The sequence below is a fragment of the Falco rusticolus genome, chromosome 14, assembly GCF_015220075.1.
Source record: "Falco rusticolus isolate bFalRus1 chromosome 14, bFalRus1.pri, whole genome shotgun sequence".
NCBI classification, from domain to species: domain Eukaryota; kingdom Metazoa; phylum Chordata; class Aves; order Falconiformes; family Falconidae; genus Falco; species Falco rusticolus.
In genome coordinates, this window is record NC_051200.1 from 13716718 (window position 1) to 13734448 (window position 17731).

A 17731-nucleotide genomic window follows, 5' to 3' on the forward strand; every position below is an offset into this window, starting at 1 on the left:
GGCATAAAATGAGTTTGGCATGAGGAGAGAGAGTAAATAGAGTAACATTCTTCAGTTCCAAAAGAGATGTCAGACAGTAGGGATGATAGAGGTCTGTAATACCACTGAGAAAGTGGAAAAGGTGACCAGAGAGTGATTATTCACTGTTCCTCACAGCAGAGGAACTGAGGGGAGTCAAAGAAAATTATCAGGCAGCAAATTTAAAATGAGCAAGTACTTTGTTCACATGACAAGCAGATAGGGTGTGGAACTGAATGCTGCTAAGTATTGTGGAGTTAGTTATAAATGAGATTAAGAATTCATGGAAGATAGGTCTCTCAAAGGTTATTTTAAAAACGATGTGTGGATGCAACTTCTTGCTGTGGAATTTTTTAAGCTATAATGCTGGCAATTGACCCATTTTGTACCATGGACTTGAACTTCTGGTACCTGCCAAAGACATGAGACAGGGCTAGATGAACCCATAATGGTCTGACCAGATCTGACCCACCATGTCTTTTCCATGTTCTCGTGTACACCTAAGTTACGGTATTCCAAAATATGTTGTTACTTTTGCTGGGTTTGGTTGTGTCTAGACAGATTTCTCTGGAAGGTTTTGGGTCTTTCCTGATGTGGGACTGAGTTCCACAGATCAAGGAACGAAGTTTGGATCTCAGTACAGATGAAAAATATTCAAGTGAGGTCCATCACTTCGGCATGAGTCCTGTATTCCCTCTTTTTTCTGTCCCCACACTGAATTGCTGATGATTTCCACAAGGTAGAATCGAGCAGGTACACAGATATATATATTCCTTAGAGGAAAACAGTGTTGGAGGCCATTAAGTAAACACAGCTGAATTAGAGCTGTTCAAAATGCTTTCGCTCCTTCACTCCCTCACTCTGAGAGGGAAACGCCAGCAGCTAGCCATGGGTGCAGGCTACTCAGTGCAGTCCTGGACAGTTGTGCTCCAGGCTTGACATGCTGTCTGCTCTGCCCACGTGCCAAACAGCACAGACACATAGCCGTCTGCTGAGACCCTCCATGTGCAGGACTCCTGCTTCTGCTTCAGAAAGACCTGATGTCCCGAAATCCTGGACAACCAAACTATGCTGGGTAGTGCTGAAGAGTCAAAGGGATCCAAAATATTCTTACACTCACTTGTCTGCCATTAAGTGCACGACTGTAAGAAGTGCTGTTCCACCAGGATACAAGAGAAACTGCTTTGGCAAGTGCAGTGATCCCTGAGGCTTATTACTCTGCTTAGTGCTTAGGAGTAGCTGGAAGCTGTGCTCTAGTTATTACTATAATTGAGACATTTAAAGTTTCCTTCCTTCCAGCCGCAGAGTTTGTAGCTGGGGTTCTGACTTCAGACTGTCACGTCAACTCGATTACCATTTTAATTCACCTTCTCCACTCTCATGTTGTCTGTTGTTCCAGGTTTTAGCTCTGGTTTCAAGATAGAGGGATAGGAATCAGGCAGATGCCTGCTGCAGCCTTTTCATTTGACTATGTAATAGCCTTTTCTAAGAATTCAAGCAAGACCGTCTCTCTGGTACTTCTCAGTTTCACACTGCTTGTGGATGAAATGCCTGGGCAGATGGAGCTTGCAGAGACCACTGTCTGCTTGCAACGAGATAGTCAATAAGGACCCAGAAAGCCAAGAGCTTTTCTTCCATGTGTCTGTGATGTCATGGCAAAACTGGCCATTTTTCTATCAGGATTATTTAAATTTCTTTGAGAAACTTGCTTCTGCATCTTCATAGCTGTAATTCTTTTGCATTTTGATAATTTTCCTCTTTAAAATTTGCTACTATCTACCCTAGGTCAGTGTTCAGGCCAGGTTGGATGGGCTTTGAGCAGCCTGGTCTAGCAGAAGGTGTCCCCTGCCCATGGCAGCGGGGTGGAACTAGATGATGTTTAAGGTCCCTTCCAACTCAACCCATTCTATGATCTATGATTTCAAACACCACCTAAACTGGCAGGCATGGAGTGGCCAGCTGAAACAGAGCAGGGTGATGACTGCCTCTTCTACACCCACAAATTTGCAGTTAATGCTAGAAAAAGAGCTTGATAAAGGAGTTTTGCTGCATTCACTGTGTCAGCTGTGGAGCACAGGAAAGCTGCAGTTGCTTGCAGCGGAGAGCGTCCATGGCCTGGAGCTGCACTCCCAGGAGTTACACGAGGTTTTCCCTTCCATCTTGGAATAGTAACTTCTCTTTCAAACAGCTTTAGGCGGTGGGCTGTATACATGCAGGACCTGCATCATCTCTGCGGCCTCTTTGGAGCCCCATCCATCCAGGTAACGGTCTTGGTTTCGGTCTTGTCCTTCTAGGGATATCTACGCCTATTCCAGTCATTGGTTTGCAGGATGACTCCAGGGTGTTTGTAAACGGGACCTGTGTCCTCAACGATGAGAACTTCGTCCTCATTGGATCCTTCATGGCGTTCTTCATCCCTCTCATCATCATGGTGATCACGTATTGCCTGACCGTCCAGGTGCTGCAGAGACAGGCAACGGTGTTCATGTGCGGAGAGGTGCCCAAGCAGAGGAGGAGCAGTGTAAACTGCCTCAAGAAGGAAAACAACACAGAGAACATTTCAATGCTCCACAATCACGAGGGAGCATCTCACTTGAACTCTCCTGTAAATAAGGAGGCAGTGCTTTTTCGGAAAGGAACTATGCAGTCCATCAACAACGAGCGAAGAGCCTCCAAGGTCCTGGGCATCGTCTTCTTTTTGTTCCTCATCATGTGGTGCCCGTTTTTCATCACTAATGTCATGTCTGTCCTTTGCAAGGAAGCCTGTGATAAAGACCTCTTGAGTGAACTCCTGGATGTGTTTGTTTGGGTGGGATACGTTTGCTCTGGGATTAATCCCCTCGTATACACACTCTTCAATAAAACATACCGCAGGGCTTTTTCCAATTATATCCGTTGTCAATACAAGACCAGTAAAAAATCAGCGCTGCGGCAGAATCAGTGTCTGAATGTTGCTTCAACAGCTTTATATGGGAAAGATCTGACTTTAACTAGTTATCGAAACGGCAATGAACTTAATAGCATGGAACTAGATGAAGCTGAGGAGGGCCTTGAAATGCAACCAGGGACTTCAGAGCTCTCCATAAACAGCTGTAATGTTGTAAGTGAAAGAGTGAGCTGTGTGTAAAGGTGGCTCACACAGCCTTTTGCTACAGTGTTATCTGTAGCCAAAATATGTGTAAAAATGTAAGTGTTGGTCAAAGGACAATGTAAATATTGCATTCTGAACAAAGCTTTTTTTTTTAAAGAAAAAAAAATAGTTGTCTTTCCAGTCTAGTACTTAAAATCATATATATTAATATACCGCAGTGAAGTTTAAGGTTCTATATTTACTGTTAATACTAGATCAGAACTATTAGTTACTTTGCATATGTCATGGACAAAATGTTTGAATTCTTCTTCCAGTGCATGAACAAAAATGCTGAATATTTATCTCAGGTGGCATTTGCTGGAGTTCAGAATGGCACGTTAATAGTTATATATCAAATACATACTATTAGACTTGGTCAGTATAACTTTCTTTTTCAAGTTGACAGTAAATATATACTTTAAATCCTCACCCCTATTTTTGTGCCGTGTAAAGACTGTACAGAAACCTGGCAGAGAGACGTCACAAAAACGTAGCAGCTGTGCAGGTACCTGGCCAGACATGTCCCGTTACGGGTAGTGGCATGCTGCCGTGCTGGGGCAACCTTGCACTTCAAGGGACCTCTGGTCAATTTTGACTCCCACCCCAATGCTGCAGTTTTCTTTCCGTTCCCCAGGAGGCTCCGGCTCCCTAAGGAAGGTGGGGAATGCCCTTCTGGTGTGGTGCTGGGATCACTTGCACACTTGGAGAAGAAGCATAAGAAAAAGAGCGAACCCATGATCTGCTTCACCTGTTTTATAAATAGAGGGGCTCCGATTTCTAAAAAGCCATCCTTTGGTCTTACAGATAATCATCAGCTCCGGGGTGGGGCCAGCTGTGCCTGGGGTGGATGACACTGCCTTCACAGGTTGCTTGGATGACCAGGGTCTTTGGTTGACGTGGAGGAGAGCTCTCTGGCTTTGTAAGAGCTCTTGTCTTCTCAGTCCTCACGTCTATTTATTCCTTAGCTTGTTTAGCATTTGCTTTTATTTTTCAGCATCCTGGGACTTGCAGAGCTGGTGATAAAACACTGCCTTGGGTGTAGAGCAGAAGCTGCTGTGCGTGTGGTGCTGGCTGGGGTCAGGCCAGGCTGTGAGGTGCAGGATGTGTCTCCCTGGGGGATGCTGGGAGAGTGGCATAAACGAGGGGCCCTGCTCATTTCTCCCGTCTCAGGAGGGGGTGGACAGAACTGGACAGATTATGTGACTGGAATTCATTTGCTGGTGACAGTTCAAAAGCAGACGGTGACCAGGGACAGGAAGGAAACAGACCTGGAGCTAGTCTACATGGAAGATTAATTTGGAATAACTTTTAAATTTGATTTATTCCATTTCACTCCCAAAGTAAATTATAGTATATCATATTAATGTCACTTACATCTTAATGAAAACATCCACATTGGGATTTAATGCATTTTAAGTAATCTGCTTTTAATTCACACTGTGTATAATTTGAATTAATTTTCCTCTGTGTTCCTGTGTAGACAAACCCTCCAAGGAATCGTGTCTTTCTGGCACTGTGTCTCTGGGGTGATGCTTCTCATGCGGTTTTCCTTGTGTAGACTATTCTCTAATGACAGATATCACCCATAAGGTTTTTCCATCTCCATTAACTAGCAAACAAATGCTGCAGTGCCCATCTAACATGGATGCATTTAGCATCACTAACAGCCTCTGGCTATGAAAATCCTCAGAACAGAAGAGCTTACACTAGGCATGGATAAATTGCATTTTACTAACATGAACTGCTTGTACTCTAAGCTTGCTGTGTTCATCCCACCAAAATTAACTTGTAGAAGAAATGGGAAATCCTGCTAGTGCTTCAGCATAACGTTGTGCTGTTGCATTGCTGTGTGCAGAAACAACCTCTCTGAGGCCACTACTGAAACACGACATACAGGTTGCGTCTGGTGCTGGGTTGCTCTCAGCTTGGCACGTTGAAGTTGATGGTCCTCTCTTCTCCCTCATCCCCTCCTGGGAAAAATCCATGGTACTTCCATGCAGGGAGGTGAGGTATCCCAGTGCAGAGAGTATCTTACTGCTTGCAGAAGGCAGCGGAGATGCACCACATGCCAAGCCTGCTGATGCCGCCACAGGCTGGAACGCTCGAGGATCCACTTGCCTCTCCAAAAAGGTCAGGTAACCAGTAGGAAAAGGGCTGGCCAGAGACACGAACTCGTGCCTTCAGTGACTGCCCTTTGCTTTGAGTCAGATTTGATTATCTCAAACAGTAGAGAAAAATCAGAAAGATCACATTGCTTTTTAAGTTGGTTTTTTTTTTTTCCTTAGATGAATTCATAGCACATCTTTTCCAAACTTGTGTATCTGTGTGTATATATATATATGTGAGAGTGTACATATATATATATCCAAAAGCCAACCACAGATTTTGAAGTCATTTAGCAATAAGTTGCACTACAGTAGCTTCTAGCACATGTGTGAATAGGTCATGTGTGAATAGCTCATTTTTCACAGCATCCTGGAACGCAGTATTAAGCCCACACGCAGGCACTGTCCTCGCATAGGAGCCTTCTTGTCTCACCTTGCCGCTTCTGTTGTATGGGCAAAAAGGGAGCCTACTGTATTTGGATGTAAATAATAGGAATTGAACAGAGAATTTACAGAATTTTTATAAATGTTTTTAAAAAATTCAGCACCAGAACTATAAATACGTGACTGTGGCTACTCAGCTGGACCCGTTCTGATGTATGTCACTTGTTTAGGTAAACAGACAAGGGGACTGCCTTACAGCGCCTGCATTCTCTCCTGGCCAGCGGGTGATAACATTTTTGTGAATGGTTAAATACTGTCACTTGCCCAACTTCCTTTGGGTCATTCACATCAGGGTTTTGTGATGCTGCTATTAATTTATTAAAGAAAGTTTGTTGGTTTAATCACTCTTAATTTTTTTTCATGGTCTATCAGAAAATAAATGGATGAATGTGCCCTCCCTTTCTTTCATCTGTCCCCAGTTAAAATCTTTTCTATGTGAAAAATATGTCATGACCAAAAAACAAAACAACAACAAAAAATAAGGATAAGGATAACTTTCATTTCTCCTCCCACACTTGAAGTATGGCCCACAGTTGCTTAATCACAGAAATTAATGTCAGGAGATACCCTAACGCTTCCAACCCTGAAACTTGTCAAATATGAGGATGGTGATAAACTATTCCCCCTCTTCTCCTTGCTCCCTCCAGGAATAACTGTTAAAAAAGACATTTTTAAAAAATGCCTCAATTTGAAGAATGGATTTAGTTCTCTGCAACTTAACCAAAGTCAGGTTGTCCCCACAGCAGCTTTGCTTCTCCCAAGCTGCAGTCATTAACCACGGTGGTGCCTCGAGAAGCCCTGCCCTGGGGCTGTCTGGTGGGAGTACCTGCTGGAAGCTTTGTGTGAGTCCTCAGACCTCGGCTCAGGTATGGTTTACAAATAGCGTGTGTGATCGTGTTTTGTTTTGAGTTTGGACTGAACAAGTGAAAATAGTTCCTTGGAAATGGTGCCGTAGGCTGAAGCGTGTTGGTTGCTTTGTTTCTCAAACCAGATGGGAGATGTGCGGCCAGGCTGCCTGCCAGGCTGAGCCTGCGCGTGGCCGCTCCCACCCAGCAAGCAGACTCCCCCATCTGACTTGCCTCAGGGAGTCTACTCATGGAGTCAGCACCTGAACTAGCACCTTTCTGAGCTGTGCCTTCCTCACCAGAGGCCACAAGCAAGACTGGCCACGTCTGCTCAGGCACAGCACCTTGTGGCTGAGCAACCTGGCTTCCAGACCCGAGCTTCCAGACGTGACTTACATCTGTGACACATTGCCCCACACACCGTCTGGGGTGTAGCATCCATGGAGTCAGACATAGTGACTTTTGGGGACCTCTGGGGCCCTCAAAGACTGTCCTTTGAGGACAAGGGCCTGCTCCTTCAGTCCTGTGTTTGCTGAAGGGCAGCTACCCAGGGGCGGTGGCATTAGGGAAGCAATACGGTTCAGAGCCAATGCTGAGGAGCCTCAAGGCATCCCACCTGAGCACAGCTCTCCTCCTCCTAATGACTTGTGAGTCAGCAGTAGTTTTTATCTGAGTGATAATTTAATGACGCTAGAGTTAGCTGATGCACGAGTAGTCGGTGTGATTAGTGCCTTTTTCTCTATAGAGACACTCATGTTAACCATTAGTGCCTTTCTTCTGGACGGCCCCACAAAGAGGTTCGTCACTGGCGTGGAGCATGGCCAGTGCTCTTCCCTTCCAAGTCAGCAGGCTGACTGCAGTCATCTGATGTGCTGGAGCCACGAGGGCCCTGGGTACGGAGACACAATTTCCAAAGGAAAAACATATTTTAAGGAAACAAAGCAAATCACAAGCAGCTCTTCAGAAATACCATTTAGCTTTGAGCTAATGAAGGGTGTCTGATAGCCTTGCAGACCAATTATGCTAATCTGGCATTCCAAAAGCAGCATCCATCATGAGATAAAGATGCAGATGTCTCTTGGATGGGTTTCCTCCCTGGGTCACAGTATCATTAGGATAGATACACGCCAAGCCAAGAACCACACTTGGCTTTGTCTCCAGATCAGACTGGGGCAGAAAAAGTATCAGAAGCTTTTTCCTGGGAAAAAAGCACACAAAGACCACCAAGCATTGGGCAGGTGCAGCAGAAGAACAGAGATGGACAGATGTACGTGCACATCTGCACACACATCCATCCCAGAGAGCAACAGGAGATGTCAGCATGCTTCAATCTTCCTTTGAAAAAATGGGAACATCTGGGGAGGAAACCTGTGATGAGGAGTTCAAAGGCAGCTACAGGTGTCACTGTGAAATGTGAGCTGTTCTAGTAATCATGTAGCAGTGGGGGTGCATGTACCAGAAAAAAAAAAATTATTATTTTCAATTATGAAGGTGTTATTGACTGTTCTGCCTCTCCCTCATTTTTCTTTAAGTCTCAGGTCTTCCGCTTGTTTGCTTTTACCCACCCTGAAACTCGTGCTCTGAAGCTGTCGGAAGTCAACAAAATATCTGTGTGATGTGTCATTCCCTCTTGGCCGTGCAGGAGGACTACAATCCCATAACAACATGGAGATGGAGAGTCTTCAGGTGAATGATTTTAGATACGTGTAAGACAGACAATCAATGCAGCAAGGCACACTTGCCAATTAAAGAACCACACCAGAAGATCTTTAATGAACAGTCAAGTACGTGAGCTACACCACGGAAAACATTGCTCAAAACCATCCTAAATCACCGGTTCCGCTGATGGCAGGAGGATATGGGAGTACCTGGGGAGGGAGTGTGGCAACTGCAGGGTGCCCTGCGCAGCACACCCCTGCGGGCAGCCCCCTGCATGCTCCCCCCAGGAGGGCTCCTGCGGGATGTGCTCCACTCTTCGCTCAGCAGGGCAAATGCAGAACAGGCTGCAAAAGCCTGGCCTCCTGGCCCACAGCTTCCAAGATCTGGGGAGGTGCCTAGCAAGCGGGTAAGTGTCTCAAGGTGATGTAAGTCGAATAACTCTTGATTGCTTTGGGGTGGTGAAAGCGAGAGAATTGTACAGACTGCTCACAGCAGCTGATGAGTGAAAAATCATTGTGGAAAATTGAGACTGTGAAGAGATCCTTGTTACCTATTGCATCTCTCGGGAACATTGCCTTATGTTCTGCTTCCCCCAAAATGAAAGATCTCTTACATATAAAGACAATTTCCCCACAGTTTCCTGCGACAATGGCTGCTGCCTTGTCACTCCATTGGGCTACCAACACTTAGGTGTTCAGTGACTTGAAAAATGTATCATGCAGCATCGCACAGGGGGGGCATGATAAACCCACTGTTGTGAACTTTCCTGTACTTGAATTGTAATTGGTTCAACAAACTGGATAAATTAATATTTAGTTAAAATGCAGCTTAATTATCCAACGTATTTTTTAATAGAATCTAATTGTGGCATTTTATTTAAATTGCCGATACACTAAAAACAATCTGTAGGCTGGTGCCTGTAGACCACTGTCTGGTTGCACTTGTTACAATCTAGAGCCGTTTTACATTTGTGTGTGATGCTGATGTTAGTGTGTCCTCCTACAGAAGAACAGGCGGGTGCTGGTGGTGGATGGGTGCTCATCAAAGCTACTAATGATCTTAATCAGAGTCCGTTCCCCTGACTGAAGTCTAGAACAGCTTTTCTGTGACTTTTAGGGGAGGAAGACTTCAGTGACCTGCCTGCGGACCCCATGCTTCCCGAAGATTTTGATACTGCTGAAAGCAACAGGTAAGTGCAAATGCCCAGCAAAGATCTCGGGTGTGTTGGCGTTTCCTTCCCTACAGGCAGCAATAGTTCATGCCCCAAAACATCTTCAGAGAGCACCCACAGGTCGCAGTGACTCACCTGTGAAGCCATGGCAATGTTCAACCCCCTCAGCTAAGTGCTCCCCCTTCTTTTTTGCAGCGCAGCGACGAGGCTGGCACACAGGTGGGCTAACCCTGAAACGAGCATTCGTTCAATCTTGCACCTCTCCTTGGTGTTGCTGAAGAGGAAACTACCTGTGTCCTCTACCAGGCTGTCCTGCAGTGGCATGTAGCAAAGTAGTGGGATGCATTACTAATTCTGTGCAACAAACGGGTGGTGCAGCAAACCATGGCGAACAAATGGAGGTTTTTCCTTAGTTAGATCTTTACTTCTTGAGGGTAAGTGAATGTGGTTGCCTGCGGTGCTGCAGTTCATTGGCATTTCAGCTTTAAAAAGCTGGGCCTGAGCTACAGTCACAGTGGGGGGATGCAAGTCCAGGCACAGGCACAAGGACATTTTTAATGAGAAGAGAGTAGAAAGCTTGGCTTGTTCCTCCTAGCAGCCCAAGAGGGTGAGGACAGCTCTGCATCAGGACATCAGGGAGTGCTTGTTCTGCCTGAGGAGGGAGAGGAGCTACTTAGGCTAGAGGAAAACATTGGCATATAAACTAGGAATTAGAAGCAGGTTTCTAACAGGTGGAGTATTCCAGGCATGGGACTGCACTTTCTGGTGAGGCAGCAGTAACATCAACCAAAAAGTTTATTGAGGGCTCAGCTTTTGCATTCCCACAGGGTTTTATGCTATAGGGGTACAGTGGGAGGACCCAGCTCAGCCCTTCTGTCCCCAGCCTCCCAGCGGGCAGAGCTTGGGTGCCAAGCCAGCCATCTGCACGGCAGCACCTCTGACCTCCCTGGCGGCGCGTCCCGAAGTGTGGGAGGAACAAACATCTTGAAGCAAGAACACTGCTTTTATGCTACGGTCCTTCCAAGTCCTAGCAAAGCCACGAAAAATGCCACAATTTTGGAGGAAGGCAAGCGAGGCCATGCCAAGTCAGTGTGTCTTCTGCAAGTAGGACATGAAGTCAAGGCGTTGTGAAGGCTGTGTGTTCCCAGCCCTGAGCCAGCCCCAAACCATGTGAAACAGTATTTCATGTGCATTCTCAGAAGCATCCAGAACCAACCAGCTTGGGTAGCCAAAGTCTGACTGCATGTAGTCACGTAAGTAAGTTTTATTTACCCACAACAGCATTTTCATGGAAATTGAGAATTATTGGAGCCAGTCTCTGGAGAGCTGCAGCATTGAGGCAATGTCTTGTTGGGCTGCCGTTAGCTGATGTAGCTGAGAAAACACTGGTGAGCAGCCTTATGGGCTGAGAACCTGTTCTGTGCTTGTGCTATCTGACTTTTTTAATGTTTCTCTTTGTCACTCTGTTTTCCAGTGGTGTAGCCAGGATCTTCATGCTTTCGCTTCAGTAAAATAAATGGTGGGTTTGGCCTTTTAAGTTCTCTGTTGTTAAAAGTGGACTTAGCTGAACCTGGCAGGCATCATAATTACTCTTTTCTCACTGTGAGTGTTTCTAAATAAATTGGCAGCATGGGCACAAACTTGTGGGCAGCTACCAGCCAAGACCAATCTGAGACTCCCAAAGGCTGGGACATATTTCCAGTTCAACATTTAAGAGCTGGAATGTCGTAACAGAAAAGGCAAGGACTGGCCTCTCCTGAGCTCTATGCATCAGGTGGGGACCTCTCAGTGGCGCCATGGCTCTCCCAGGTTCCTTGAGGAGCTCTGGCTCTACAGTCAGACCCTGCAGGGGTGCAAAGGATGTTCGGGTACCTGGAGGCAGGATGGGGACTGCCATCTGTTGTCTCTGGTTTCTTTTCCTTTGTAAATTTTCTGTAGCCATTCCATGGAGACAGCTGTATGTGCTGGATAGTTTAACACACTGTGCATCTGTCTGCTGTTACTGAAGCTGCACTTGTGTGTCATTGCTATGCAGGGAGTGGTGCTTGGGGAAGGGATGTTGACATGTCCAAGGGAGGCTGCAGTCCCCGCGAAGATCAGGTTTTGCACAGGCAGACTGGCAGAAAAGGCTTGCTGTGGACTGCCATGGCAGTCAGCACACAGGTGGATTGACAGCAGATTCAAAGTAGGACGGAGCTGGGGGCAGTTGTACACTTAGTGCAGCACATGTCCACATGGGGTACTTGGCATCTTTGGATTTATCTGGCGTACATTCCAGTATAACCTTTCTTTCCAAAAGTGGGCAGATAAATAACTCTTCAGTCCTCTGAGCCTGACCCTGTTCCTGGGTGGTGAGGGACTGAGATGTTTACAAATTTTAGCCTTGAAGTATAGAGCTTCTGCTCCCAATAACATCAAGTTTCGGTTTGGTGTGCATGTTTTCTCCACTACTTTGCGAATCTCAGTGGTGAACATTCTTCCAACCTTCATTTGTTTTTAAGTCATAAAGATATCTAGATAAGTGCATTCTGTTAAAGGAAGGCATTCCTCGTTTGTAAAAAGAAACAACACCCTGATATTTATTGCTTGGTTCTTTTCTAAATGAAAATTACTCCTGCAAGTCCCCGGTGCTTTGGTGAGGTGGGACATCCAACTGCACCAAAGGTGTGACATGCTTTTACCACCTCCATTCACAGCTTGCCAGGCAAGGCAAGGAAAAACAGTTCACACATGATCACTGATGACCACGGCTTAAACACACCACCCCACACACACACACCCCGCCCCGCTGCAGCTGCAGGACTTTGGGGTGACCTTTCGCACCTTTCAGCAAAGGCAGGGCAGTGCAGCGTAATTCAGTATCTCAGAGAAGGCGGAGGTGCTGTGCAGGCTCTTCTTGCTGTCAGAGATGGGTGCACGTGCTGAGGGTCGCAGCGGGGCTGCCACCATGCTTAAGGATGCACCTGCACTCAGCTCTCCATCTCTCACTCAGGTCTCTCAGCAATGAGATCTGCTTGAACTGTGAGGTTGTTTCCTGGGCATGTCAAGCAAATGTCAAGGCCATGTTTAGGATTTTTAAATTAGTTTCCTTTTTTTTTTTTTGGAAGCGCATCTGGTGGTGTAACACTTGCTGAAATGGTGGTTTATTTTCTGAGCAGAGCAGTCCCATGCTATGCCTGGATCTGGATGAGGTCTAGTATAGGAGGCAAGCAGCCCAGGATGGCAGGGAGGCGAATACTCAGTTTCGGTGCAAAACTTGCATGGCTGTCGTTTCTCAGCTGGTTGTTTTACCTCTCCCTACGCTGGGAAGAGGATCTTGACACAGACGGTTTGCAGAGCTGTTTCAGCTGTTCAGACAGCTCAACCACAATATGTTGCCTCAAATTGTTTTGTTAAGCACATGCATCAGCTGTACTTGTTTGCCTTGAAGCTATGAGAACCACAGACCCTCTTGAGAAAATTCAGCTTCTACATAGACATAAAGAGCTTGACAGTGCTCTCAAATGTACCCTGCTGCACAAGGCAGTGAGCTGCAAACCTGCCGTTGCCCATGAAGCTCTTTACATTTTAGATGATATCATTAGTTACTGCGCTCCCAAGGCTGTGACATGTAGAAGCTGAAGCCAGAAGGGCTGTGCCACTCCACTTTACATCCTTTCAAGATCTAGGTACTCCCTAGAGCTGCAGTGGCTTGTGGAAGGGTGCTGAGACCTGTGGAGGCTCCGCGATGGATGCTGAGACCCTTGGTGACTCGGGATGCAGGAGCTGATGCCAGAGAGAGGCAGGGGCTTGCAGCGGGGCTCAGTCCCCGCTTGGCTGAGCCTCCAGTTTGAGCTGATGGGGCATTTCTGTGGGTGCTTATGGTGAGCATGGGAGGCAGGGCAGGGGCAGGGGATGGTTTTAGCTAGCACATGCCATGGGGGACGCAGCTCCCGTCAGTGCTGCAGCGCTGGGCCACGGTCACGATGCCATGAGGCACAAGTAGTGGTGTTAGCCGGCAGTCAGGCCGGTGCTGAACGATGAGATGAAGATGTGACTCTTCTCCGCTTAGCAGTACAAAAACCCCCAAACTCATCTATTTTACAGTGAGAGAGCCATTGTCCCCTCTGTTTAATTTTCTTGCCCTAAATACTGAATCCTGGCGGAAGCGATGCTGCACCTGCTTTCGTCCTCCTCTGCGTCCCAGCACAGATGCTGACACCCAGTGGCCGTGATGTTTCTAGCGCCTGTACGAGATGGAAAACTTCAGCAGGGACGCCTCAGCCGGTGAGTTACAACTTTTACCTTTTCATTTCCTCAAGTGCAAGAGGAGTAAAAAGCTCCTGAGAGATGCCAGCCTCGCTTTACGTCTTTCAGCCATTGGCAGGTTATAATGGTTGAAACACTTCAAAATCCTGCATTCAGAGGCCAGTCAGAAAAATGAAAAAATATGACGATGGATAACGAGGAAACAGAAGGTAAACTGGTTTTCAAATTATTCTTTTGTTGGCAGCTTGAAAATAGACCCCAGTGAGAGAAGGAGGTGATTTTGTGAGTTCAGAGACCTTGGCATTCGCCTTCCCTGTTTTGCTGCTTCCCAGAAGCAGTTAGAATCTGACAGACACAAATTGATTTTGCATTTCCCTGCAGCATGCACAGGATCGTGCTTTCATATGTTTGACAATTATTGACATTCTCTAGGGAAAAAAAGCTCTGTAGGAGAGGTTGCTTTTCATTCTTCAACAAATAGCTCTAAGACTTTATCAGTCAAAGACAGAAAAAAAGACTCTAAACTCAAGGGTATGCAAAGGAGTTATCTTTGTGTGCTTGGCAAAGACGTACCTCACCAGACATGTGGAGCTAAGAAGGTAAAAACACCGGGGAACTCTGTCATGAGATGGGAACAATAAGAGCAGAGTATACCAAAGGAGGAATTTTGAAAGCACTTTACTGAAAATATTAATTATGGACTGCAGCAAATTAATTAAACCACTGTAATGCAAATACTGTGCAAAAGAAATATGTAATTAGTGTAGTTCTATAAACACACGGGGGGAGAAGCATACTACTGAAATTCTAGCAAGGTTCAGGATGTTAGGAAGGACTAGCAGCTGGCCACCTATTTGGGTTAGATTTTGCACGTGCTGCAGATGTGATGCTGAGAGAAAGCGGGTGGGGGGTGTCTTGCTGCTGTTGCTGCAGTGAGGACCTTCTGCAGGGGCAAGTTTGGTGAGTGGGAAGCCCCACGCCAAAACCAAGCCCATCTTTCACTGCCTAAACACGCCTAGAAAGCTGCACCATACAGATACCATAAGTAGATGCACTTAATTTATCACTCTGTTACTAGGCAGGTTTCTAGGCAGGCTTCAGCCTAGCTTTTATATTTTGTGGTTACTGAAATAGCTCTGATCTTTTTTGGGGTGAGATCTAGCTGCAGAGGTACAACATCCATTCCTCTACCACCTTTTACCTGTGCCCGTTCTCTTTCATTCTTCTTCCCTTCTTCCCTCTTTTTGGACAAAATTAGACTAGGAACTTTAACCCAGCTGAAGCCCCTCCAGCAGGTCAGTGTTGCCACCCCGTTTGGCTCCTCCAAAGACCTGTGCCCAGCGTTCCTGTGTGGTGGGGTGGGTGGGATTGTCTCAGAGGTACCCAGGGCAGCAGGGTGGGCGCTGGCTGCCTGCCTAGCTTTTCCCCTGGGGGAGGCTCTCACTGCGGCTCACCTGGTTTTACTAGACATTTAAACTGTTTAAGAGGCTGGCAGAACATCAGAGGTCTACCGGTAGTGGTGACTCTCAGTAGGACTCTTTCCAGTAGTTTTCTCTAGTGTTTTTTCTGGTTTTAACCATCATTATTAGTGCAGTAGCTGTTGCCCTGGCAGCAGTTCTGAAAACCCATAACCTAAATGCTACCCAGGTCTGGGTGTGCCAAAGTCCTCTCATTTCTGAAAGTACCCAAAAACCCTAGAACAAGCTTCGGTGAGCATCTCTGCTCATCCTAGTTTTGCAGAGCAGGAGATCCAGGCTTGGTCCTCCCGGAGATCGCCCTGCCCCGATGGCCCATCACTCTGCAGGGAAGCGCACACAGCCCAGCCTCCAGCTCCAGTCACAGCAAAGGTTCTGCCCTGTGCCGGCCAGGGGCAGCCGTGGGGTAGGGCTGTGCCCCTTGTCGGTGGAGAACAGGGAGGGAAGGAAGGGGACTCCAGCTGGTGGGATGGCACCAAGCAAAGAGCTGCTCTGTCCCATCGTACAGAGGAGGAAATGCCGTCCTGAGCCCCCTGCGTCTGGCCTGTCGCATGAGCTGTGTGTTCCTTGAATTGCTGTGATGACCATGTTTTGAAGATGTCAGCAGGCCAGGTGAACTGGGGTAGGAGGAGGCCCACAGTTGAAGCTGTCACCTGAGAACTAATAACAGGAATTGGAAACCTTCGCTCAGACCTTCCGTTAATCAGTGGGATCCCAGGCTCGGACCCTGCTAAGGTGGCCAGAGTGCGGAAACCAGTAACATGGGAGAGTTGTGATTCACAGGTGTGTGTGCTCATGCCCGGGGCTCTTCTGACTTGCATTCACACCTGCCGACTCGGGCCATTGCCCACAGCCGCAGTCTGTTTGGCTTTGAAGGTAAGCTGGGCAAGGCCAGTGTTGCAAACAAGCCTTGCACAAACCGAACGTGATCCCCAAGCAGCTGTGACCGTGGCGCCACTCAAATCGAGCAAGAGGTGCTTGACACAGCTGCTGAAGCTGGTGTGTGGTCTGCTGAGAAACTATCCAGTACGGAGCCACTGTGCTCACAGGTTATTGAAAGAATTAGCAATTTTCCATCTTACCAACTTCAACTAATGATAACTGTTCCCAGTTTCATCAGTCGTGGTCAGATTCTAGCAGAATGCAAGCGCTTGCTTGGGAGAATTGCTAAGCAGCGAGAATAGAGTTTGCAGGCTCACATCAATGTGGCAGTCCAAACGGCACCCATGAAAAGCATGTAAGTATCCCTCCTTCTCTTTCCTATAATACTGGTTTTTTTTCTTTTGAGATGGCTTTTGTCACCAAAGGTGCGTGCAACCATTGGTAGGCTCAGGCCAGTGATGGTTTATATGCATGACGCGTGCCTAGGATTACGGCAATTGGCTCTAAACCGCATCCAAAGAGAGGATGTATAAGCAAGATTCTGCAAGCTTCAGTCAGAAAAAGAAATTACCCTATCACCTCAAGGACAGACACAAGCAAAGAGAAGTTTTAAAGATCCCTGAACTGAAGTCACACCCTTGGGTGGTTTCTGTTGAAACAAAAAGGTTGTCCTTTGCCTGCTTCCTGAAAACTGGGGGCTAAAATTAAAGATATTTACCTGGTCACAGGAGGTGGGGGGAACTTCAGCACTTGTTTTTATGGGTCTTCATCAGCTTCCCCATCATTAAGTTGCTGCATGTCTTCACAGGGATGACTAACAGTTCACCAGGAAGGTGTGTGGACCACTAACGTCACAACTTTTATCAAGGCAAAGCTGGCATTAGTGTGCATGCACTGGATGTCAACTAAAGAGACACTGGCTCCTGTCTTTAATGGTAGGTGTACAAAGCTCTCTGGCTCTTCGCGTACGGGATTTGCTCAGGACTGGACTAAGAAATACATGTATTTACATGCTCAGCATGAGGAATATTCAGTAGCCACGCCAATGACTAAATAATGGAAACAACTGCTATGCAGACAATAGGGTATGGTGACATTTCCTACAACTACTGTTAGATCAGTCGGCCTTGCAAGCTTCCTTCTCCAATTCTAATGTGCTGCATTCATCAAGTATGTGAAATACACAGTATTTCCATGCTCAAAGGTATTTTAAAACCTAAAGCCATCCCAGGTTGGCTGACCAGAAGCTGCAGGAGATAGCAGAGGCAAAGGTTGTGTCTCCTCAAAATAACAACAGCCAGGAAACTTGATTTCTGCTCCAGTCTGTGCATAGACCCTTTTTTCTGGTGCTTTCCTCCCTTGGTTGCTCCCCAAATAACATTGGGTGGTTGCCCATTTAGCAGTGGAAGCAGCTGAGAGTGATTGAATAATTTTGCAGTTGGATGTGTAAGACAGCACTTGCTGTGTTGTTTTGTGCCTGATTGGATTAGCATGGCTCTTTACATAGCTGATTGACACAAACCTGGTTTTCTCTCTGAGCTTCCACTGTTCACTAGAAATTCCCATTTTGAATAAATCCTCCTGAAAGAAAAAATGTTTTCTGGGTTGTTCAGATGAGATGAAGGCACACTAAACCTCTGGGTTTGAGTTGGGTAGTTCTTTGGCCAAAAAAACCCCATCAGAATGGGCTTGGAGGACAGTGTCTCATCTACTGCTGATTTTTTTTTTTTTTAATTATTATTTTTTAATCAGCA

At 46.5% G+C, this 17731-nt stretch overlaps 1 protein-coding gene across 3 annotated transcripts in view; it reads left to right on the top strand.

Annotated features, from left to right (window-relative positions):
- Positions 1 to 17731, top strand: part of HTR2C (5-hydroxytryptamine receptor 2C) — a 119482-nt gene that overhangs the window by 88711 nt on the left and 13040 nt on the right. Inside the window, exons 4-8 of one of the 3 annotated variants that reach the window (XR_005107408.1) lie at positions 2313 to 6563; positions 8075 to 8607; positions 9207 to 9390; positions 9568 to 13638; positions 13729 to 16912. Coding sequence is in view for 1 of the 3 variants with exons in the window: in XM_037407701.1 (XP_037263598.1) it covers positions 2313 to 3145 (833 nt within the window). In the remaining 2 variants the exon portion in view is untranslated. The other 2 variants (XR_005107407.1, XM_037407701.1) reach the window with 2 other exon arrangements.